The sequence below is a fragment of the Schistocerca piceifrons genome, chromosome 2 (assembly GCF_021461385.2).
Source record: "Schistocerca piceifrons isolate TAMUIC-IGC-003096 chromosome 2, iqSchPice1.1, whole genome shotgun sequence".
Taxonomy (NCBI): Eukaryota; Metazoa; Arthropoda; class Insecta; order Orthoptera; family Acrididae; genus Schistocerca; species Schistocerca piceifrons.
Window position 1 is genome coordinate 693,529,443 of NC_060139.1, and position 26,364 is coordinate 693,555,806.

At 43.5% G+C, this 26,364-nt stretch overlaps 2 protein-coding genes across 4 annotated transcripts in view; one reads left to right on the forward strand and one right to left on the reverse strand.

Moving 5' to 3' along the window:
- The window catches only part of LOC124777737 (ATP-dependent RNA helicase DHX33), a 133,600-nt gene extending 116,557 nt beyond the window's left edge, over positions 1-17,043 (reverse strand). The window contains exons 1-2 of one of the 2 annotated variants that reach the window (XM_047253238.1): positions 16,482-16,618; positions 8,176-8,373 (exon numbers count right to left, since the gene is read on the reverse strand). Coding sequence is in view for 1 of the 2 variants with exons in the window: in XM_047253237.1 (XP_047109193.1) it covers positions 16,482-16,681 (200 nt within the window). In the remaining variant the exon portion in view is untranslated. Of the gene's footprint in view, positions 1-8,175; positions 8,374-16,481 lie in introns of both variants that reach the window. The other variant, XM_047253237.1, reaches the window with a different exon arrangement.
- Positions 17,002-26,364, forward strand: part of LOC124777738 (major facilitator superfamily domain-containing protein 1-like) — a 129,642-nt gene continuing 120,279 nt past the window's right edge. Inside the window, exons 1-3 of one of the 2 annotated variants that reach the window (XM_047253240.1) lie at positions 17,002-17,189; positions 17,324-17,552; positions 26,037-26,187. In XM_047253240.1, coding sequence (XP_047109196.1) covers positions 17,390-17,552; positions 26,037-26,187 — 314 coding nt within the window. In that variant the 5' untranslated portion in view covers positions 17,002-17,189; positions 17,324-17,389. The remainder of the gene's footprint in view (positions 17,190-17,323; positions 17,553-26,036; positions 26,188-26,364) is intronic. The other variant, XM_047253239.1, reaches the window with a different exon arrangement.

The window sequence follows — 26,364 nt, forward strand, 5'->3', positions numbered from 1 at the left end:
ATATTGTGTAGGTTCAGTGGGCAGTGGAATATCACCATGGAGAGGTAGGAAGGATACTGGATAGGACACTTCTCATTTCAGGGAATGACAAGAGGGAATTAATACCCTGGCAGAGAATGTAATTTAGTTGCTCCAGTCCTGGGTGGTACTGAGTCATGAAGGGAATGCTCCTCTGCGGCCATATAGTGGGACTCTGGCAGGTGGTGGGTGACTGGAAAGATATGGCATGGGACATCTGTGTTTGAGGGTAATTACAGTACGTGAAGGCCTCAATGAGACCCTCAGCATTTTTTGAGAGGGATTGCTCATCACTACAGATGTGACGGTCCTGTGTGGCTAGATTGTATGGAAGCGATTTCTTGGTTTGGAATGGGTGGCAGTTGTCGAAGTAGAGGTATTGCTGGTGGTTGGTAGGATTGGTATGGACAGAGGTACTGATGTAGCCATCTTTGAGGTGGAAGTCAACATCAAGGAAGATGGCTTCTTGGGTCGAGTAGGACCAGGTGAAACAAATGGGGGAGAATGTGTTGAGGACATGGAAGAATGTGGATAGGATGTTCTCCCCACCAAGTCAGATAATGAAAATGTTGTCAATGAATCTGAATGAGGTAGGGGTTTGGGATTCTGTGTGTTTAGGAGGGATTTGTCTAGATGGCCCATGAATGGATTGGCATAGGATGGTAGCATGCGAGTGCCCATAGCCATACCCCACATTTGTTTGGAAGTAATGCCATCAAAGGAGAAGTAATTGTGGGTGAGGATGTAGTTGGTCATGGCAACTGGGAAGGAGGTTGTTGGTTTGGAATCTTTTGGGTGCTAGGAATGATAGTGCTCAACAGTGGTAAGGCCATGGGCATTAGGGATGTTTGTGTAAAAGGAAGTTGCATCAGTAGTGATGAACAGGGCAAAATGTGGTAAAGGTACAGAAACTGTGGAGAGTCATTGGAAGAAATGGTTCGTATCTTTTATATAGGATGGTGGGTAGCGGGTAATAGGCTGAAAGTGGTAGTCTACGAGAGCAGAAATCCTGCCAGTGGAGATAATAACCAGCCACAATGGGGCATCCTTGGTGGATGGGTTTAGGAAGCAAGTAGCAGGAAGGAGTGAAGGGAGTTGTAGGGATGAGGAGAGAGTTGGTCTCTGGGGAGAGGTTCTGGGATGGGACCAAAGATTTGATGACAGACTGGAGATCCAACCCTACCAATCAGACTCAACCAAAGACCAATGTTGAACCCTGACCCCCTCAGATCACTCCTCCATCCAACTGTGATCCACTTCCACTGCCTCTAATCACCCACTGTTAACTTTCCAGAATTTCTTAACCTTGAACCTTGCCTCACCATCATTCCCCAAATCCCTCAACATGCAAACTAACCTTCCATCCACAAAAAGAACTGCAATCCAACACCTAAAAACTGACCCTGACCATACAATTCTATCTGCTGACAAAGGATCCACCACAGTTGTTTGAATCCCAAAGATTACCAGGCAGAAGGACTCTGCCAGCTGTCAGATTCCTCCACTTCCAAACCCTGCCACAGTGACTCCATTCCAGAAATCTAACAGGATCTCCAGTCTCTCCTCAAATCCTTAGGCCCATCCTAGAACCTCTCCCCAGAGTCCATCTCTCTCCTCACCCATACCACTTCCAGAACTCTTACCTTCTACATGCTTCCTTACGTCCATAAACCCATCCACCTAGGACACTCCACTGTGGCTGGTTACTGTGCCCCCACTGATAGAATCTCTGCAGACCAATACCTTTGGCCAATCACATGCTACCCACCCTCCTATGCAAAACATACCAACCACTTCCTCTGACTCACCACATGGTGCCCTCCTCATCACTATTGAGGACACCTCCCTTTACACTAACATCGTTAATTCTCATGGCCATACCGCTACTGAACACTGCCTTTCCCAACGCCCAATGGATTGAAAACCAACAACCTCCTTCCTGTCAACACCATCAACTACATCCTCAGTCACAATTACTTCTCCTTTGAAGGCATTACCAATAAACAAATCTGGGGTACAGCTATGGGTACCCACATGGCACCATCCTATGTCAGCCTATTCATGGGCCATCTAGAGGAATCCTCCCTAACCATCCAGAATCCTAGACCCCCACCTGGTTCAGATTCACTGATGACATCTTCATGATCTGGACAGAGGTGGGGGGAGGGGAGAACAACCTACCCACATTCCTCCAGAACCTCAACACTTTCTCCATTCTCAAGTGTCAACTTTCCCTGCAATATGTCCTACATCGTCATAACCCTCCTGGCCTCAACCATTCTTAGTCATTGTCTTTATCCATGTAGCCCCTTTCCTGCTCCCATTCCAGCAGTAGACAGCCCTCTGTAACACCCTCACCCTGTCTTTTTACTTCCTTTTCCACTAACCCCCCCCCCCCTCCTAGCTCTCTATCTAACCTCCTGAGTGCACCTAGTTGCCCCAACCTCTCTCCACCTTGTCTTCTTATACTCCCACAAGCAGCATTTTAACATCCCCCACCTCTACCCAGCTTCCCTACTGCTCCCCACACATGCCTCCTCCTTGCCCCTATCAACTGGTTGCCCCTCCCATCTGTGCTGCTGCTCTCAGTGTGGCTTCAGCTGCCAGAGTCTGTGCATGTGTGTGTGCCTGCATGCATGTGCGTGTGTGTGTGTGTCTATTTTTGATGAAGGCCTTGTTGGCCGAAAGCTCACTTTCTGACTGTCTTTTTGTTGTGTCTGTCTGCAACTCAGCATCTCAACTATATGGTGAGAAGCAACTATACTTTTCATGTTATTGGCAGAACACTTAGAAGATGCAACATATCTACTGAAGAGACTGCCTTCACTACGCTCGTCTGTCCTCTTTTGGAGTACTGCTGCACAGTGTGGGGTCCTTACCAGACAGGATTAATGGAGCATGTCAAGGAAGTTCAAGGAAGAACAGCACGTTTTGTATTATCGAGAAATAGGGGGAGTGAGTGTCATGGACATGATACACAATCTGAGGTGGACATTATTAAAAGAAAGGCATTTCTTATTGCAGTGGGATATTCTCAAGAAATTTCAATCACCAACCTCCTCTTCTGAATGCAAAAATATTTTGTAGTCGCCGACCTACATACGGAGAAGTGATCATCATAATAAAATAAGCAAAATCAGAGCTCGCGTGGAAAGATATCTGTTCGTTTTCTCTGCACACTGTTCGAGAATGGAAAATAGAGAATTATTGTGAAGGTGGTTCGATAAACCCCTGCCTGGCACTTAAGCATGATTTGCACAGTACCAATAAAGGGGTGGATGTAGATGAAAACTCTGGATGCTAAGATATAAATCAGTGTGTGCTGAGTTGTCATATACTGAGTGGCTGAGATGTCCATCCGACTTTTGTTAAACCAAACGTAAAAATTGGCAGCCTTCTTTCTTTATCTTTTGCAGTGAACTGGATGGTTTTACACATACTATTTACGTGTGCAGGAAAGTGCCCAAGAGTGTCTTTGCTTTGAGGCCAGACATAAATGTCTTGTCAACATAATGATAAAATGACGAAGGATGAAAGAGAGCCAAATTGGATGCATGTTCCTCAAAACGTTCCATAAGGAAATCGGCGACCGCTGGAGAGAATGGAGAACCAACAGCCATTCTGTTTGTCACTTCATAAAATTTACTGCTGTACAATAAGTAGGTGGTAGTCACAAAATGTTGGAACAACTTTATGATTTCAGGAGGAAAATTCTCTGTCAACAGTTTCAATGTGTTCTCCACAGGTACCTTTGTAAATAGTGAGACCATTTCTAGGCTGACTAAAATATTATTTGGGCCAACTCTAATCTGTTTTATTTTCTCAATGAACATCTGACATTTTTTGATGTGATGTTCGCAGCGGCCAACTGTCAGAGTCATTAACCTAGTTAAATATTTGGCCAGCCTGTAGGTAGGAGAACCAATAACACTAACAATAACTCTCAATGGAAAACTTTCCTTGTGGATTTTACATAATCTGTACAGCCTTAATCCATACAGCCTGGAAGGTCTAGGAGCTCATGCTCTAAGATATTTGACGATATCCACTGGTAGACCAGAATTCTTCAGGAGCTCCACCATTTTTCTGCTGTATGACAGAGTTGGGTCCTGTTTTAGGCATCCATATGTGCTATACATTAACAACAATGTCACTTTGCTGTGATTTTCAGTAATACTAAGAACAACCATAGCATTCCCTTTGTCAGCCAGGAGTATCACAAGATATTCACCTTTCCACAAGGCATGGAACACCTCTCTCTTTTCTCTGCTGATGCTGGATTTGGGTGGGTTGGCTGCAACTAAAATGTGACTAGCGTTCTTACCTCATCAGAGTCATTTTGAGAGAGATGCTGCACTGCCTGATCCACTGCACCAATGAAATCTATGACAGGAGATGTAGGAGCAAAATTCAATCCTTTACTAAGGGCCGAGATGGCGCCATCATCCAGGTTCTTGTCCGACAGCTTTATGACAGTGCATGTCATGTCACTCAGTGTACCCCAGGACGACACACACTGATTTATATTTTGGTGACTAAAGTTTCAATCAATCAATGCAGAAGAGAGCAGTTTTAAATACATCAGCGCACACAGCGATCACTGTTTCTGAGAAGACCCACTTGGATTCCAAAATCAATCTTCTGAAGTATGTTTTTCGAAAGAATGGCTCCAGTTCACATGATATGAAAAGGAAATGTGAAAATGTTGAACATTCATGTGATGAGCCACTGATTGTATTACTTCCTTTCTGTGGTGCTACAGCCCACAAAATGGGCAGAGTCCTTGGAAGATGAGGTACAAGACCTATTTTCTGACCTCCTAAGAAGATACGTTTTTTTTTTTTTTTCCTTATATTGATGTATATATAACCACCTAATGTAACACCTGAATTGTGTACAGGTTCATATTCTGTTGCAGTCCATTCATACTTTTAAAATACACTGAAGAGATAAAGAAACTGGTACACCTGCCTAATATCGTGTAGGGCCCCCACAAGCACGCAGAAGTGCTGCAACATGATGTGCCATGGACTCAACTAATGTCTGAAGTAGTGCTGGAGGAAACTGACACCATGAATCCTGCAGGGCTACCCATTAATCCATAAGAGATGAGAGGATGGAGATCTCTTCTGAACAGCATGATGCAAGGCTTCCAAGATATGATCAGTAATGTTCATGTCTACGGAGTTTGGTGGGCATCGGGAATGTTCAAACTCAGAGGAGTGCTCCTGGAGTCACTCTGTAGCAATTCTGGACATGTGGGGTGTTGCATAGTCCTGCTGGAATTGCCCAAGTCTGTTGGAATGCACACTGGACATGGATGGATGCTGGTTATCAGAGAGGGTGCTTACATATGTGTCATCTGTGAGAGTCATATCTAGATGGATTAGAGGTCCCATATCACTCCAGCTGCACACACACCACACCATTACAGAGCCTCCACCAGCTTGAACAGTCCCTTGATGACATGCAGGGCCATGGATTCATGAGGTTGTCTCCATATCCGTACATGTCCATCCGCTTGATGACACAATCTAAAATGAGACTTGTCCAACGAGGTAACATGTTTCCTGTCATCAACAGCCCAATGTTGGTGTAGATGGGCCCAAGCAAGGCATAAAGCTTGGTGTCGTGCCGTCACCAAGGAGCCGTCAGCTCTGAAAGCCCATATCGATGATGTTTCGTTGAACGGTTCGCACACTGACACTTGTTGATGGCCCAGCATTGAAATTTGCAGCAATGTGCGGAAGGCTTGCACTTCTGTCTCATTGAAAGATTCTCTTCAGTCATCATTAGTCCTGTTCTTGCAGGATCTTTTTTCGGCCGCAGTGATGTCGGAGATTTGATGTTTCACTGGCACACTTATGAAGTGCTCGTATGGGAAAATCCCCACTTCATCGCTACCTCAGGAGATGCCGTCCTCCATTGCTCGTGCGATGACTATAACACCACATTCAAATCTTGATAACCTACCATTGAAGAAGCATTAACTGATATAACAACTGTGCCAGACACTTGTCTTATATAGGTGTTGTCAACTGTAGCACTGTATTCTCTCTGTTTACATATCCCTGTATTTGAATACACATGCCTATACCAGTTTCTTCGGCGCTTCAGTGTAAAATAAAAGTATATGTACTTACAAAATCATTTCATATAACAACTGAATTATGAAGCAGAGTAATGAATAACCAAGCTCCAGCCATTACACTCTTCAATTAACATACATTTGTATCCAATGTAAGCAATCATATCTGTTACAGTGGGAGAACACACAACAAGCGGCAGTATGCAGACTTTTTACAACTCTACGGCCCATGTAAGTATAATTTACTGTTACAAATAGATGTTTTTTTAACATTAAAAGTGTCTTTTTAGCAACATAACCTACAGTTCCCTTGGTCTACTTCTGTGAAAAGGCACCAGTGCTGTTCACGAACACCAGCTATGTAAGTAAACAATTCTCCATCTGAACATGATATGTGAACCATCGAAATGTGAAGTGGTAAAATAAATAACTGACAGACACAGAATATGGTTTTATTTGGATACTTAGTATTTAATATTTCTGGGAGGTTTTTAAAATGTCTTTTGTTTGTGTATTCTGGAATGTTTATACAGGATAGCTATTCAAACTTTTAATTAATAAATATCGCTGAGAATTCAAGGCATGGGGAGGAAGATGATGTCACACGAAGTTCCTGAAGAATTAACAGTGATCAGGGAGTGAGGGTTGAGAAACTCACAATAATGACTTTTCTTTCCTCTCAGCTACTGTAGTTTAACCAGTTTTTACAACATTGATAATTTATATAGACTAATATTTAAGTAACTTACACACCTTGAAATTTAAGTATTTTAAGATTTGTGATTTATAAAGCTCAATAAAATTAAATTCCAATGTTAGGTTAAGAACACAAAATTCCTTGAGATTTTACAAAATTCCTGAGATTCCCATTTTTTTTCTATGTAAAATGTAATTTCTTGATAATTCTGGGTTTTCCAGAAGAATCACCACTATGCTATATAAACAGCTGCACTCTCTATCCATGAGGTTAGTTCTGTTCCGGCTGTTAGTTGGTGTTCGTAATACATGAGTTTTCAGTGCTAATTGTTGTATTTCTTTGATGACACTTCTTTCAGATATGTGTTAGAGAGTGGTTATGACATGACAGTGCTACCTGCCACTGTAATTTCAATTGATTCCTTTGAGACACAGTCCCAACAGTGAGGTGCAGGAACAATTATCTGTGTCTCATCATATATCATTCTGTATCCCTTCATCAGACAGTGCTCTGCCATCACAGATTTCTCAGACTGTAGTAATTGTGTGTGGTGGTGGTGCTCAACACATCTGTTGTGAATGGTTTGAATCATCTGGCCCACATAGGTTTACCCATAATGGCAAACAATTTTGTAAACATTGGACTTTCTTAGTTCTTGGTAATTTTTTGCCGAGCCAAGCTGGAAAACAAAGTATACTTTTCAAAATACTTCTTATTTTTGAAAATTTTTACAAAGCCAAGAAGAACTTTAATCCCAGCTGGAAAACCAAATATACTTTTCAAAATCCCTTTTTTTAAATTCTTGCTATTTTTGAAGATACAGTACCAGCATATGATATGAAAGCAACCAATCTACATATGTGTTCTACCAGTTCCAGTAGAGGTTCAGTCTCCAAAGCTTGATGGGTCTGTTTGTCAGTATAGAGATTCTGCTTGAACACAAGCTTATGGTATTCTAGTCATTGCGGCAAAGTTTCTGAGTCCGAGGTGGCACAAGCCCTTCTTACCGATATCCTCAGGACTTCTGCATATCAGTGTGATGGATGACGCTTCATATAATGTAGATACTGGATCACATGAACTGACGTTCCATAAACACTGTGTTCCAGAATCCCACCATCCTTTTGATCTCCATTTTGAACTCGATGCTGGGGTAAAGACAATTAAAATGATCCAAGAAACAACTGAGAATATGTAGTCCATGTATGACGAGAGACTGATAGTTGCTCCAGTGACTACTGGGACTGTGCTGTAAAGGAACTGATAGAAATTAGACTGGCATATAACATAAATAGACACAAGACTACCCTTTAAGTAAAATGTGGAACCCCATTATATCTGAAATTAAGAAAACACCACTGGGACAATGTACCTTCACTTTGCGCTATGGGGCAGCAGCAACAATTTCTCTTGAGGGCACTTTGGTTCTCCATGGCTTATAAAAGGACTGCCATTCAGGGCAGGTATCAGTTCCTTTGAGATTTACCAAACAGTTTTCTCACTTGAAGCTGGTGGCCAGATGAGTCACTCAAATATTGTGCCAGGATGATTGTGTGATCCAACTGCAGACCTGATAAGAATATAACCAATTAATACTGTAGGAAAGTTTACACAGTCACACATGAGTTCTTGTGTAATATCAATGACTGTAATTTTGCTGTGATAAGCAAAGAGAATTGATTTTTGATCTACGTTTTACGTCATCTGAAAAGTCATTGATGATCTAATATGTTATCCTGAGGAATATCTATGTTTATATGCTTTTGGTATGATAATAGTTTCACAAAAGAATAGCATAAGCCGAAGCGATATGGTGTAACTGTATAGGTAAAAGATCTACTCACCATGCAGTGGTAGGAAAACACACATATAAAAGATATTACATATGCAAGCTTTCAGGACCGGGGGCTCCTTCTTCAACCAGAAGAGTTGAAGGGGAAGGAAGAGGAGTGAAGGAAAAGGAACGGTGAGGTTTAGTAAAAGGGATAGAGGTTGAAAAAGTCACCCAGAACCCTATTTCAGGGGAGACTTACTAGATCGGATGAGGAGGAAAGACTTATTGTTGGGGACTATACTGGGCAAGATTTGAAAACCTGAGATCTTAAAGGTGGAAGAAAGGGAATATGTAAGACAGTGATTACTTCTAAAACATCGTGCATGAGTTAGTAAGAGTGAAAAGTTAAGTGCATTGTATGCAACAGAGGTGGGAGGGCGATGGTGAAAAACAGACAGCACAGAAAATGAAAAATGTAGAAAACTAAAACTGATAAAGGAAGGAACAGTTACTGTGAAGAAATGTTGGAACCAAAGAAATTAAAATAAACTAAGGCCAGGTGGGGGCAAGAGCCAAGGACTTGTTGTACCATCAGTTCCCACCTGTGGAGTTCTGAGAAACTGGTGTCTGGGGGAAGAATCCAAATTGCACTTGTGGTGGAACAGGCACCAAGGTCATGACTGTCATGTTGTAGTGCATTCTCTGCAACAGGATATTGTGTGTTGCCAGTTCACGACCTCTGTCTATGCCCATTTATCCCAACTGATAACTTGTTGGTAGTCATGCTGGTGGGCTGAACAGTGTTTACATAAAATCTGGCATATGACATGTGTGGCTCTCCCTTTGCTAGTATATTTTTGCCAGTTACAGGGATGGTATAGGTGGTGGTGGTTGTGGCGGTGGTGGTGGAGGAGGAGGGTGCGTAGGGCAGGTCTTGCAGCAGGTACAGTCACAGGGGTGGGAGTCACACGGTCTGGTGATGGTGCAAAGGGAGCACAGGGTCTGACAAGGATAATGCCGAGATTAAGAGGGCAATGAAAAGTTATTCTAGGTGTGGTGGGCAAAATTTCAGACAGAATGGACCTCTTCTAAGATTTTAGGAAGTCATGACCTTCCTGAAGAAGTTAATTAATATGTTCAAGACCAGGATAATACTAGGTGACAAGTGGTTTACTCCTAAGTTGTTTTTTAGAGCATCAACAGTACCAGGGCCAACGTCCTTGCCACAGTGGTAACACCGGTTCCTGTCAGATCACGGAAGTTAAGCACTGTCTGACAGGGCTAGCATTTGGATGGGTGACCAACTGGTTTGCTGAGCGCTGTTGGCAAGCGGGGTGCACTCAGCCCTTATGAAGCAAACAGAGGAGCTACTTGCTACTTGATTGAGAAGTAGCGGATCCAGTCTTGTAAACTGACATACGGCTGGGAGAAGGGTGTGCTGACCACATGCCCTCCGTATCTGCAGCCAGTTATGCCTGTGGGCTGAGGATGACACGGCAGCCGGTCAGTACCGTTGGGCCTTCATGGCCTGTTCAGGCAGATTTAGTTTTTAACAGTACCAGGATTGGATGTGATGGCCCAGGAAACATGCATGTGAACTAAGCTGGCATGGTAATTATGCCCAGTGAAAGCCGAAGGTGAGAATGGTGGTATATTGTTTTAAAGAGTCTGATCTGAACAAATACGTTTGCCTTGAATACCAAGGCTTTATGGTAGGGAACGTTTGACAGGGGAAGTACGGCAACTGTCAAAGTGTAAGCACTGTTGTTTGTTAGTAGGTTTAATGGGACTGAAGTGTGTAGCTGGTTTTCAGTGAGGATGAGATCAACGTCAAGGAAAGTGGCATGGGATTTGGAATAGAACCATTTGAAATTTAATTGGGAGAATGCATTTAGAGATTCCAGGAATGTTAACAGTTCAGTCTCATCGTGGGTCCATATTGCACAGATGTCATCAATGTATCTAAAACAAACCTGGGGCTGAAGGCTTACAAATCCAAGGAATGCCCACTTCAAGTGACCCATGAAAAGGTCAGCACAGGAAGGAACCATCCTGGTTCCCATGGTCGTACCCATGATCTGTTTGTATATCTGCCCCTCAAGGCAAAGTAGTTGCTGGTAAGTATAAAGATGATTAAGGTGAGCAGGAAGGAAGTCATAAGTTTGAAATCAGGTGGGCACTGACTGAGAAAATGTTCAGCAGCAGACAGACCATGAACATAGGGGATGTCCTTTTCTTTCACCCATTTTTCCTTCCCCTTCAACTCTTCTGCCAGAAGAAGAAGCAACTGACTAAAGAAGATTGCATATGTACAACCTTTTATATGTGTGTTTTCCTGTCGCTGCTCAGTGATTAGATTTTTTATCCATTCAATTACATGTTGTTTTCAAAAACTGATTATTTTTGTTGATAGTCAAAAGCGAGTTCTATCTCTACCTTTTACACCTTATTTTCCTCATCGTTTCATCCCCATTGACGTGCAAGTCGCCGAAGTGGTGTCAAATCAAAAGACTTGCACCTGGTGAATTGTCTACCCGACAGGAGGCCCTAATAACATGACATTTACATTTTCCACATATGACTGGAACCAGTCATTAGCTGTTTGTCTTAACCCTAGTACTTTAGTTTGTTTAGCAGTATTTTGTGGTCAACAGTCTTGGGTTCACCTAAAAGTGTGACTGCAATGCAGCCACCCCTGTTGAGAGATGAAGGATCACTTTTGTAAACTCTATTATAGCTGATACTCTACTTCCGCTCACTTCAAAAGAAATTGAGTTTTGTTGGGAAGGATCTATTTATTCAAGTAACTCATTAGTTTGTCTTTCATGATTGGTTGGGAAAGATAGGACTAGGGAAACTGACTTGTCATTTCCAGTATTTGTGTATCACCTATGTTTAGTAGTAGGACAACTTGTATGCTTTAGATACTCTGGAAAAATACTTGAACTAAGACATTCAACTAAAGTACTTTAGGATATGGATTAGTAGCTCATCTACACCTGTGGATTTCTTATTTTTTTAAATTTTTGTTTTGTCTTCCTGGGTTCGTGCTCAGTTGTGGGACACTATATCATTATGATGGTTTCATAATTCTAGGTGGTTGCCACACCTGTCTTATGGAAATTTTCTTGCAGCCTCTCTGCAATACCTGAAAAACCGTCATTTGAAAAATTTGCTAGGTCCTGTGTACTGTCACGTAATCTACTTCCATCTTTGACCTGGACTCGCATTTGGGAGGACAACAGTTAAAACCCGTGTCTGGCTATCCCGATTTAGGTTTTCCACGATTTCCCTAAATCACTTCAGGCAAATGATGAGATGGTTCCTTTGAAAGGGCAAGGCCGACTTCCTTCCCCATCCTTCCCTAATCCAACGGGACCGATGACATCGCTGTTTGGTCCACTCCCCCAAATCAACCAAGTTGATATGTAAGTTATTTTATTTAGATCTATCTTTTCCAGTTTTTTGTTTTATGATGTGGCTTTTTACTTTGTATGTATTAAATTGGGGACCTAGAAACAACGGACAGGCTTCGCCCTGTTGTACCCCCACCAAACCAAGGGCTATTGTGCGGTTCAGAACCCAGTGTAACCCCCTCCTGGGAACATCTCATACCAGACAAGTGTAACCCTAAATGTTTGCGTGGTAGAATAATTATGGTGTATGCGTACGTGGAAACAGTGTTTGCACAGCAATTGCCGACACAGTGTAACTGAGGCGGAATAAGGGGAGTCAGCCCGCATTCGGCAAGGTTGATGGAAAACCACCTTAAAAAAATGGTTCAAATGGCTCTGACCACTATGGGACTTAACATCTGAGGTCATCAGTCCCCTAGAACTTAGAACTACTTAAACCTAACTAAACTAAGGACATCACACACATCCATGCCCGAGGCAGGATTCGAACCTGTGACCGTAGCGGTCACACGGTTCCAGACTGAAGCACATAGAACCGCTCGGCCACACCGGCCGGTCCACCTTAAAAACCATCCATAATCTGTCCAGCACACTGGACCTTCCCGCTACGGAAGCAGTGCGTTAGACTGTGCAGCTACAGGGCACGTAGCTAATTACTTTACTTTCATTTTCTGCATTATATACTATTTTGTCATTAAAAGATACTTTTTGGTCAGTATACATTTTTATAACTGAGATAATAATTTAGGAATTCTGGATTAGTGTAGTTGTTCTGCAAATATGTTAGATATTTAAGTGTCTCACAGATCATTCTAATAATTAGTGAGTTGTTACCTTTACCACTAAATCACCTTCATTCAACCAGAACTATCCACTAAGGTCCTTAAAAATTAGTTTGAACAAGATGAAGAATTTAGATTACTTTGCATGTGTTCCCTGTATAAACTTCATCCCAAGGTGGGTTTGCAAATAACATTGAAAAAGTGTATTTTTTAATTTTACAGTAGTGTATTTTGCAGGCTTGCAGTTTTGCTGGATACTCCAATTCTGCCTTTAGCTCTCTTATGTGGCAAAAATAAGTTGTTTAGCTTTTTTGCATTTCCTTGGATCATATCTGTGACAATTTAACAAGATGTGGAACATGTTAGTATGTACACCAAAAAGATACATTTATAAACTTGGCTACATGCTGCCCATTTTAAAAAACTGCATTTTTTTTTGTTTCAATCCTAATCTACAACAAAATTTGATAAATGTAGGCCCTAAATGAACCACACTCATAAAATCTACTCAGAAATCCATCTACGGACTAGAAGATGGTGTTAAGTAGAAATGATTTTAGTGTTTTTAAAATGTTCTTTATCAATCAGTGAGGTATCATTCTGAGACCATAGAGCCACACCAAAGTCAGCAATGTGAATCAATACTACAGACATTAGCTAGCGCTCGCTGCAATCTGCAACGACTTATGGAAAGCACTCCTGAAGACCACACCTCTCTCCCATCACAGCAGTTTCCTCACACTGGGGTCAATATAGTGCTGAGCAAGCAAGAGCTCAGCCCAGTTCGACACTTCAGCTATAGCAGCCAACATCACTGAGTAGGACAATGACTGTTGAAGTTTCTGATGAAACTTACTGTTGTAAAAGATGCATTTTGGGAAATATGGAAGCGTCCGATCCTGCCCGTCTACTTTGCCCGTCACAAATATGGTGGAAACGAACATAAACCACGATTCCAATAGGGTGCATATAAAGTCGTTACGTACACATTATGAGGACGAAAATACATTGAAACAAACACACACACGTTCCACAAAAAGCCTAATGACACTAATGGGACAAGCGCGGGAAATAGGGGTTTTTTGGGTGGGGACAAACTAAATATAAACAAATCAAATTTAGACACCCAACCCCAAACAAAACCACGCAAAAAAAAAAAAAAAAAAAAAAAAAAAAAAAAAAAAAAAAAAAACCCTTACATCACGAAACTCTCTAAATACCACCAAACACAATTATCATTTGGAATCGGACACTTCCCTTGACCTATATAGCTCAACAGCAGCTCCCGATTCCATTAATTGGGATCGAACACTTCTCTTGACGTATTATCCTTACGACATCTCCACATACAGCCATCCCTGGTCCAAGACGCCGGAACTTTAAGTAAGCCTCATTTCTTCACGACATACTGAACACTTCACTACTTCATCCAAAAATCCGAATAGTTGAAGAAATTTTATTACAGACAATGCACTGTCCCCCATCATAGTCATATCCATACCTACCAAAGACATAAAAAAAGCAATTTACCAAAATTCACACACGACGCCACACTCGCAAACTAAACCAAATCATCACCTAACACACCACCAGAGAGCACCACTGATTGCATCAAAATGACACCTACAAACACGCCACTCTCACAAACTAAATTCCGCGCCGTCGTGACGTCACACACCACAACAGCCTTACGTCACGGGTCAAAGCCGACGGGTGGGATTGGATGCTTCAGTCGACCCGCATTTTGTACTAAATGTCCTACGAAAATTCTTGTGCAATATAAATGCTTTACCATTAATGGAGACCACACACTAGAAAGCAGAAGTGCCCCAAGTTGTTGATAGGTATACACAAAAGAAGGAACACTTGCTAATTTTTGGCGCGCGCGCACGCACACACACACACACACACACACACACACACACACACACACACGTAGAGCAGGTATAGCCGTAGCGACCGATGGGAAAAGGCAACATGGGGATGTGAATTGGGAGGGGCTGACAGGACGGAGGAAGTGGAAACTGTTGTGTGAGGCTGTGGGCAATGGGTTACCTGAGACTGAGGCCAAAACAATTATGGCAGCGGAACACTTGTTGTAAGGATAACCCATCTGCATAGTTCAGAGAAGCTGATGATGGAGGGAAGGATACAGATGACTTGGGTTGTGAAGCTGTCATTAAAATTGAGCATGTTGTATTCAGCTGCCTCTTGTGCCATTGTATGGTAAAGTTTGTTCTTGATAACAATTTGATGGTGGCCATTAATCCCGGTGGAGAGCTGGTCAGTAGTCTTACCAACATAAAAGGCTGTGCAGTGTTTCCAGCAGTGCTGGTATATGACATGGCTGCTTTCACCGGTAGCCTGGCCATTGGACTAGGATAATCCTGTTATAGGACTGGAGTAGGAGGTGCTGTGTGGGTGGATTGGGCAGGTCTTGCACCTTGGTCTGCCACAGGGATATGATTCCTATAGCAAGGGGTTAGGAGTGGGAGTGACATGGAGTGGACTAGGATGTTGTGCAGGATGTGTGGGTGATAGAACATCACTTTAAGAGGGGTGGGAAGAATCTTGGGTAGGATGTCCCTAATTTCAGGGATGGATGACAGATAGTCAAAGTCTTAGCAAAGGATATGGTTCAGCTGTTCGAGTCCAGGGTGATGCTGGGTGACAAATGGGGTGCTCTTTTGTAGCTGACTCTTGGGGTGGAGGGAGGACTGGGGATGTGAAGGGTAATGGCATGACCTTGGCTTGGAAGGAATTGCCTGTCAGTGAATGCCTTTGTGAGGCCTTCAGCATACTAAGAACGGGAGTACTCGTCACCGCAGGTACAATGTCCATGGGTGGCTAGGCTATATGGGAGGAATTTTTTTGTGTGGAGGGAATGGCAGCTGTCTAAATGCATTCGCTGCTGATAGCAGGTTTAATGTAGACAGTCTGAGAAGAGTTATGTGAATCCCATTTCAATTTCACTTGCAGGTGAAGTACTTAATGACTGATAATATTAGTGATATGACTTCCACACATCATTTCCGAACTTTTAATTATCATTGTTCAAAACACATTGAGATATTCTCTTGTCCATAAGCCATTCGTAACTCATATGTGTTGGACCTACACTATTGCTTGTACCGATGAGGTTCTGCTGTATGTGTGTACCTTAGATGGCTAAAATTAGGTACCCAGTGTGTAATTGTTAGAAATCAAATACATTTTAATGACATTACTTCAGAGACATATTAGCTTCTGTTACTGAACCAAGGGACACACTAGATGGAACCATTAAGGAGGGGACTTTTCTGTTAAATCAAGTCAACCACACTTTCCGTTTGGTTGTATGCTCTTTCCTTAATTTTTTTCTGTGCCACACTTGTAACAAGAAAAAAAACTATAGGCCTATGTGATTCAACAGTAACATATACATTAATCTGGAACAATAATGCAGCAGGTGGTATGATCTGTTGGCACTGAATACTGAATGTGGAACTGATACTGGAATATGTAGTAGTGAAAGCACAGTGCACTCAGAAATTTAATTCCTGAGTGACAGTATCTGAAATTTTTCATACTGCTACTGGACGTTAAATGTAGCACTGGATACACAGAAATGTTGCTTCTACTTTATGTATGGTGCTGGACTAATATAAAATAATATCTGAAGAACAACTTTCTCTATCTTCTACAGCTTATCTTATAAATTTCTTACCTGCCACGTACAGCGTAAACGGGAAGAGATTTTCTTTGTGACAGAATGGCCGCCAGTCCATTTTCTGCGAGAAGAATTCGCTTTGCAGGAGACTGTTCTGATATTGATCTCTTATTCGGATTACTAGTCGAAAACGTTACTAGTGTTGTTGGTTTTTTAAGTTTGCTTGCTGCATTTGTAAAGGCGTACTTAGAATCCATTTCGCTGTCTCAATAACAAGCCCACATAAACAAACAGATAAACATGCGGAATAAATTGATAATGTCGAAGACAGTGGACGCCTGTAACAAACAGCTGTGTTCAAGAGTTATTCTCGCGAACCGCGTTTCCATTCAGTATAAACGTAGAAAGAAACGCATGTAAACTATCCATTCCCATGTCACATAACTAGCACGCCTGTACCGTGTTGACACAAATATCAACATCTCCCGAAAAGCGTATATACAAAGCACTGCCTGCAAACACACAGCGTAAACTACTGTTGTTCAAAGATATTATACACAGACGCGCTAGTATAGTAGTATTATCTGCACGGTACTTCTTCCAAATCCGTGATAAACAGTTCAGTTTGTTTGATGTGGGGCGGATGACATCAAAGATCTTGTTGATAATGCCTTTTGTCAGAGTGTTGTATGAATCAGAAGGCAAACAGTGTGTGAGAGTGCTTCAGTGTTCTGATTTAGGTACTCATTGCATTAGGGGATGAGCGTATGTTAACTCACGAAGTCCATGTAGTACAGTTACATGTGGATAAGCCGAAAAGTCTGAATTGTTGTGAAGCGCGGTAGGTTATGTTGCTGTAGAGATCATATGACTTATGTTTTGTGCCCTGTGTTCTACAGGTATGACTAGAACGTGAAACGAAAGAGACTAATTTGTGCCTTTGAGAAGAACCATTCCTTTGGACAATGGAGAACGATGCTTCCGACAAGGAACTTATTTTACCAGCAGAACAAGACCATGAGTCTTCGGATGCAGAGTCTCCTGGATGTGCTGAACAAGGCTGTTGCAGCCCAAGTCATCCTGTCCACAGATTTTTAGCGCTAATGTTAATGAGCTTGTTGGGTTTTGGTAAGTAAAAATGTAATTATTAATTCGCTGAAGTGGGAGTTGTGGGTGTTTTCTGTTGTTGTTAAGTCATTGTGACAACCAAATAGAAAGTTTAATTTGCACGTGTTCGACATTTGTTGCTGAACATGTTTTTCATGCGTTTTTGTTGTTGTATCATAGAGATGTCACAGGTCACCTGTCTCTCATCGATTTGCAGACCTTCATAGGTTAACATGTATTAAATACACCAGTAAATAGTAAGGAGTTTAAAATGTAGTTCTTTAAGACAATTTTTGTTAACAGTGTTGTATTCTACATTGAGTCATACAAACATACATCAACACACCTTCACCAGTCACTTTAAGCTTATTTGTCAATGTCCGCAGCTCATGGTCTAGTGGCTAGCGTTGCTACGTCTGGATCACGGGGCCCCGGGTTTGATTCCCGGCGGAGTTGGGAATTTTCTCAGGGACTGGGTGTTTGTGATGCCCTCATCATTTGTGACAGTGGCTAGATTGGACTGTGTAAAAAATTGAGACTTTGTATGGGCGTTGATGACCGCACAGTTGAGTGCCTCACAAACCAATAATTGTCATCATCATTATTATTTGTCAACACATTATATTTGTGCCACTGCAGTTGGGGTAGACCAATGTAACCTGTGAGCCATTTTGGGATTTTACTCGTGAGTATGCTGCACAAGTGATCAATCACAGCTATTTAGATATTGCAAGCAAATGCACTCTAATTCATGAAAATCCAAGCACATGAGCCAACAGTGACGTCACACTGACAGAGATATGTTAGAATCTTTGGAATGCATTCAACATTTATTATTTTGTTGCTCCAAAATGTGTTGTCACTGTTTAAATCAGTAATGAGTACAAAGATGCTGTGACTAAGGCACTGGTCTCATGTTTGGGAGGAGAGGGGGAGTATGAAATCCTTGTCAAAACATAAGGGTTTTAGTTTTCTCTGTTTACCCAAAGTCGCCTAAGGTGGGAAGCCTTTGAAAAAGCTATGAGCACTCCCTCAACAAAATTTTAACTTGTGATGAAACTTGATTTCACTATTATGAGCCAGAATCAAAAAGACAATGCATCGACTGGAAGCACACCAACTCACCTGTCAAAAATTCAAAAGCTAAGCATCAGCAGGAAAAGTCATGTTGATGATGTTTTTGGATGTTGAAGGTCCAGTTTTTTATGATTATCTCGAAGATCAGCATACAATGAACAGTTAATACTACTTGTATTTGCTTTTAAACAAGATGAAGCCAGCCATGAGAGAGAGATGTTGTGGATCTCAGAGGAAAGTGTGATTCTCCAGTAAGACAATGCTCATCCTCATATTGCTCAACTAACCCGTGAAACCATCAACAAGCTGAGCTGTGAAATACTGCCTCATTCCCCTTACAGTCCTGATTTAGGACCTAGTGATTTCCATTTGTTTTGTACACTGAAGGAGGTATTATGTGGGAAGAGGTTCCAGAACAACAGGGACGTGAAAAAGTTTGCGGGAAATTGCTTCAAACATAAAGATAAAGAGTTCTTTGCAGTCGGAATAAAAAAGCTTGTAGCCCATTGGAAAAAGTGCATAAATGTTCAAGGGGATCATGTTGAAAAGTAGAAAAAGTATTGTTTTCCAAAAATAAATACTTTTTTCTCCAGACCAATTTGTCTCTCTAATTATTGAATGACCCTCGTACTTTTATTTCTGAAGACTTCTCTTCAATCCAATCAGACATTTGGTCTGATATTCCATATGCCCATACTTTGTTCATTACATGGCAGTGTAGAACTGTATCGAACACCTTCTGGAAGTCAAGCAACACAGCATCTACTTGGACACCTGTATCCACTGCTTTCTGGGTTCTGTTAATGAAAGAGGCAGCTGTGTGTCACATGATTGTTATTTTTGGAACCCATGTTGATTCGTATAGAGCAGAATTTCAGTCACCAGGCCCCCCAGGGGGCTCACAGTTCTTTCGTGAGTTTGTGCGTGGCACACATGGGGCCCTGAGCTATTGTAGCTCATTCTTCATTCCCTAGCTGCATTTCCTTCTCCCTCCCTATATCCCTGCTCCTTCCCCATTACCACCTCCTTCCCCTCTCTTGGTGTTCTGATTTATGTTGACCTGGCTATTCCCCTGGTTTCCTGTATTGGTTGCAGTATTGTTCCTTTTGACTTTTTTTTTTGCCCCACTCTCTTGGCGCTTCAGTCCTCACTTGAGGTTTGACCTCCACTTCAAAAGTTCCCATTTTTAGTGTGCGCCATATGGGGATGAACACCCTCCCTAGCATCTACGGTGTGGATTCCTCTCCCCCCTCCCTTCTCCTCTCCCTTCCACAGTGTAGCTCCCTTCCACCCTGCTAGGTCACCAGCACATGTAGCCAGTCCGTGTGGTGGGGCTGTTATGTACCCATATGGCTGAGCTCCCTGACAACACAGGGATCACACTACTGATACCTGAGCTTTACCCTCCCCTTGGAGGAGTGGTTGCTTGTCTTCTTGGAGCATCGGAACTCCCGGCAACAGCAGCCGTGCCAGACGGCCCTTGCTGTGGCTGGGTGGCACCCGTGGGGAGAGCCCCTGGTCGGAATGGTTGGTACCAGGGTGGATGCTTGGCGCATGAAGCTTATCAAGCTGCAAAAATCTGGCTGTTCTCACATGGCCATCTCTTTGAATGGTGAAGGATCCTTAAATGCTGCCTTGTATGATCTGGCAGCCTTCCCTCCCCTGGCTACCCCATGGCAGGAGGGCCAGGCTTACAATCTCGCACTGAAACCCTTTCCTCATTACCTTGTCTATACTTGGACGGATGGGGACACTTTCACCGCCACAAAGCCATTGTTTTCTGTGGAAAATATCGAGGACAAATTTGGTGAAGTGGAGTCTATTAGTAAAATGCGGTTGGGCTCCTTGTTGATCAAAGCTTCTTCTGCCACCCAATCCGCAGCTCTTCATGCCTGTGATCGTCTTGGCAATGTCCCAGTGTCTATCACTCCTCTCCGATCGCTGAATATGGCTCAGGGTGTCATTTTTCATAGGAACCTCATCCTGCAAACTGATGAGGAACTCCGGGCTAATCTGGAGTGGCGTGGCATTAATTTTGTTTGACATGTGCAGAGGGGTCGCAAAGACAACCATACCGATACTGGCGCCTTCGTTCTGGCTTTCAGGGGGGGGGGGGGGGGTACTGACCCAGAGCAGGTCAAGGCTATGTGCTACAGATGTGACGTGAAGCCCTACATCCCTCCACCAATGCAGTGTTTTCGGTGCTTGTGTTTTGGGCATAGTCTTCCCACTGTACAGCGGACCATTTGTGTGGTGACTGTAGCCACTCAGTCCATGAGGGAAACCCTTGTGTTCCGTCACCTGTGTGTCAACTGTGCTGACCACCACTCCCCTCGCTTGCCATATTGCCCGGCTTACAAGAGAGAAAAGAAGATACAAGAATACAAGTCCCTGGATCGCCTGTCTTATGCAGAGGCTTGCCAAAAGTATGAGAGACTTCGTCTGGTGTCACTATTTTCAACTTTTGCCTCTGATACTTACTTTGCTCGTCCTCCTCGTCCACCTCCTCCCTCGTCCTTACCCCAGCCCCGCCCCACTCTCCCCTCCACCTCCCCTGCAGTTCCCATGACCTCCTGTCATGGAGTCACTCCCCCTCCCTGGCTGAAGAAGTGCCCCCTTGCTTCGGCATCTGCTAGTGATCGGTCTCACTCCCAGGAACCCTCTCCCCAGCGTGTCTCAGGCCAGAAGACTCTCACCACCACTCAGCCATGAGGCGCACCATCTGTGCGCTCCAAGGTCGCCCACTCTCTTTTGGTCCCCGATCTTGCAGATGCCTGTACTCCCCATTTGTCCTGCTCTCTTCCACCTCAGAAAGAGAAGAAGAAGAAAAAAGATAAATCCCTCAACAAGGTGCCCCTGGTGCTCCCAGAGGTGTCAACTCCCCTCTTGCAACCTGATACTGACATCTTATTTATTGGTGTCACTCCATCCTTGTCGGTGACAACTACTGACAAAGTGACCTGACCTCCTTCTCGGCTCCTTCATGCCTACCTTGGACTCACGCCACACGATCATCCAGTAGAACAGCAATGGATACTATCATCACTTACCGGAAATGCAATGTGTTGTCTCATCTTATCGTGCATTCTGTCTTGTTCTCCAAGAAACACATTTCCGTGATGACCACTCTCCAACTTTCCGTGGTTATTGGGCATTCTGTCGGAACAGTGCTGGCCCTGGGATAGCATGTGGTGGGGTCTGCACTTTGGTTCGCTCCGGTGTCCTTAGCGACTGGATCCCCCTATGTACCACCTTGGAAGTAATAATGGTTACAGTGCAAACGACACCAGCAATCACCCTTTGTAATGTCTACCTCCCTCCAGGTCAGCCACTTGCTTATGATGCACTGTCTACCTTAATCCAACAACTCCCGCCCCTGTTTCTCCTCCTTGGGGATTTCAATGACCACCGTCCACTATGGGGGAGTGTCACTTCAATGGGTCAGGGTATCCTAATCAACCAACTTATCACAGACTTCGGTTTGTGTCTCCTCAACGATGGTGTCTCCTACCCACTTCAGTGCTGCTCATGGTACCTTCTCTGCTAGTGATCTCACGCTCTCCTCCCCTGCCCTAGTGGCTTCCCTACATTGGTCATCCCATGATGGCCTTTGTGACAGTGACCACTTTCTAGTGACACTATCGTTCCCCTGCTGCCGCCAGGCAGACAGGCCCCCCATGTTGGGCGTTCTGCAGGGCCAATTGGCCTTTATACATGTCTGCTGTCCGCTTTGACACCTCCCTCTTGAATTCTATTGATGTAGTTGTGCAAGGCATCTCTGCCGCTCTTCTTCTTGCCATCTCTGCCACTCTTCTTCTTGCCATATCTGCCGCTCTTCTTCTTGCCATCTCTGCCGCTCTTCTTCATGCTGCTGGCACTGATTCCCCTTATCCACAGGGCCCCCTCATCATCGACCCGTACCTTGGTGGACCAGGAACGTTGCAGTCGCTGTCCAGGACTGCTGATGAGCACTGCAGCAGTTTAAGTGACACCCTTCCTAGGCCAACCTCCCCACTTTTAAATATCTCTGAGCTAAGGCTCGTTACCTTACTAAGCAGTGTAAAAAGGAATGCTGTGAGTGCTATGTTTCCTCCCTGGGGACATATGCCTCTTTATCGCAGGTTTGGTCAAAACTCTGTAGCGTTCTGGGCCTCCAGCAGCAGTCAACTGTCCAGGGTCTGAACCTCCAAGGAGCCCTGTGCACTGATCCATTGGTCCTCGTGGAACACCTTGCGACACACTTTGTGATGGTGTCGTCGTCTGCTTCCTACCCTCCTACCTTTCTCCAACAGAAACACAGAGTTGAACAGACCCCCTCCATTTAATTCTGCACCACATTGAGCCCTATAATGCACCTTCCACTGAATGGTAATTTGTGCAGGCTCTAAGCTCTTCACAAGACACAGCCACAGGGCCAGACTCCATTCACAATGAGATGGTTCAATATTTGGACATTCCCCAGAGGCAACAGCTCTTCAGGGTCTTCAATCACATCTGCCTCACGGGTGCTTTTCCATCACAATGACGAGACAGTATCGTTATTCCTGTCCTTAAGCCCAGGAAAAACCCAATGTCTCTAGACAGCTACTGCCTCATTAGCCTTACGAAAGTGCTTTGTAAACTGCTTGAAAGGATGGTCAACTCCAGATTATGTTGGGTACTTGAATCTCGGGACCTTTTGTCACCATATCAGTGTGACTTCCGGGCAGGGCGATCTCCAACTGACCATTTACTCCAATTGTAATTAGCCACCCGACAGGCTTTTACTCAGTGCCGGCACCATGTCGCAGTTTTCTTTGACCTACATAAGCTGTGTGACATGGCTTGGCACCATCACATTTTAGTTACCCCTTCTGATTGTTATCTTACCGGCTCTTCCAGGTTCGAGTTAGCACTTCACTCAGCACCCTTCAGATTCAGGAGAATGGTATCCCACAGGGTTCTGTGGTAAGTGTCACACTCTTCCTCATTGCCATAAATGGGCTTGTGACCTCTGTTGGGCCTCTGGTTACCCTGGCGTTGTACATTGACAGATTTTTGCATCTGGTGCAGCTTCCGCTTGGTGGCGCCTACTGAGTGCCAGCTCCAAGGCACCATCTGATAGGCCTCTGCGTGGGCCACTGCCCGTGGCTTCCAGTTTTCCCCCTCCAAAATGCGGGTTATGCATTTTTGTTGTCGACCCACAGTACACCCTGATCCAGAATGTTTTTTAGGCAACCAGCTCCTCAATGTCCCGCTTCTTGTGCCTTATTTTTGATAACAAGCTGATGTGGCTGCCCCACATTTGCCACCTAAAGACTGCATGCATGCGGAACCTTAATGCTCTCCGCCTCCTGGCCCACACATCTTGGCGTGCAGACTGTTCCACTCTTCTCCATCTTTACTGTGCTCTGGTCTTGTCCAGACTCGATTATGGTAGTCAGGTATATGGCTCAGCAGTTCCTTCCACTTTGAAACTCCTTAACCTTCCATCATTGTATGGTGCGTCTGGCTATTGGTGCCTTTCACACTAGTCCTCTTGATAGTCTCCTCACAGAAGCAAGGATTCCCCCTCTACACATCCTATGGAGTCAACTCATTGTTTCTTACGCAGTAGCCATTCACCAATTCCCTGACCATCCTGTGTAACCTATGCTCTTCACCAATGAGGGATGTCTCCCTCCTAACACCCGCCCATGGGTGGGATTGCCAGTTGGCACGCGTCTCACTAACCCTCTGCCGGGATCTCCTTCTGCACTCGCTGGATTGCACCCCGTGTCTTTCCTCCATACCCCCCATTGGACGGTCCCTAGACCACGGATTAGGACCGATCTTTTCCAGGCTACTAAAGTCTCTGTTGCTCCTATGGCTTATTGGTGTCTTGTATGTGCCATTCTTGCAGAGTTCCGGAGTGCCACCATCTTTTGCACTGATGGTTCTAAGACTACTGATGAGGTGAGATACACTTTCATGTCTCCTACTGGCTTCGAGTGCCATTTGTTGCCAGGATCATGTAGTGTATTTGCAGCAGAGCTTCTAACCATTCACAGTGCCCTCCGTTTTGTTTCTTAGGCCTCCCTCCATAGTGTTTTAATTTGTTCTGACTCCATGAGCAGCCTGCAGGCTATCGATTGATGCTACTCTCGTCACCCCTTGGTCTCTGCCATCCACGACCTCCTCTCTGCCCTTGAGCATGCCTCCTGTTCAGTTGTCTTTCTCTGAGTCCCAAGTCATGTGGGAATCCCAGGGACTGAATTGGCTGACCATTTGGCTAGAGAAGCAGATACTTATCCCCATTTCCTTTTGCGATTCCAGCTGCGGATATGGGATTTACATCAAATCTCTCTTTGCCCAACAGTGGAATGCTACTGCTCATAGTAATTGTTTCTTCCTACGTAACGACCCACCCCCACAATGTGGTTGTGGTGCCAGACTGATGGTATCTCACATATTGGTGGCATGTACCCTTATTTCGACCCTTCGTGTTAAGTATAGTCTTCCTGCTTCCTTAAATTTAATATTAGCAGACAAACCACAGATGGTTGACCTGGTCCTCGTTTAAGGTTCTTCTTTAGTCTTGGAGCAGGGGCGGGTTGGTTGTGGTCGGGACTCCTTTTGCAGTCTTCACAGTCTGTGACCCCATGACTGCCCCCCCCCCCCCCCCTCTTTTTTCCAGTTTTTAGATTTGGTCCCACCTTTTATGCTTTTAGTGTGTGTGTTTAAAGTTCATTCTTTTATAATTAGACTCCTCTGACTGAATCCGTCCACTTTTAACAGACCCTCTTTCTTATGTAACCCACTTTGGAATCATGGGACTTATGATTTCGCTATTTGGTCCCGTACTCTCTCAATTAATAAATCAGCCCCCAGGAATGTGATAATATTCTAGCATAAATTATGTTCCAATATCCTGTAACATACCAATGTTAGAGATACAATCCTATAGTTTTCTTGTGTGTGTGTGTGTGTGTGTGTGTGTGTGTGTGTGTGTGTGTGTGTTGTGTTCATTCAATGACTCTTCTTGTAAACAGAAATGACCTGTGCTTTTTTCCAATAAAGTAGATTATAACAGGAAGTATGAATAATTCATTCACAATTTTTTCATGTTATATTGAATCACATGTTGCATCTCAGACTGTTTGAATCTATCATCAGGTGAAAATTGTTTTGTTTCAATTCATTATTTACTTTCGCTATGGAGTGAGGTAAACCGAAATATATTCTGAAAAAAAACCTATTAAAATGATTTGCACTTGATGATGGACCCACACGGTCTGAAATACATCATTTGATTCAGTAAAACATGGTTACTTCCAGTGTACTGCATACAGTCACAGCTGCAAAATAATGAATATAACTAAATTGAAGTGTATTATGATACATAAATTTATTTAAGTTGAACTGCCAAGAGTTTATGGCCATTATTCCACTTTTATATTTTTATTTCAGGTTCCTATTTTTGCTATGACAATCCAGCTGCTCTGCAAGACAATTTTATAACAGACATGGGTTTAACAACTTCTTCATTTGTATACTTATATTCGTTGTATTCCTGGCCCAACACGATACTGTGCTTCGTTGGTGGGTTTCTAATTGACCGGTGAGTATTTAAATGACTTTATAACACAGGTCTGAATGAGCATGTTGTAAGGGAAGGTACCAGATGGAATAAAACACCGTGGAAAATGTAGATTGCTACTCACCACCTTGAGGAAGTATTGAGTTACCAACAGACACAATGAAAAAATTGTGTTTTCATTGTGCCTTTCTGTGACTC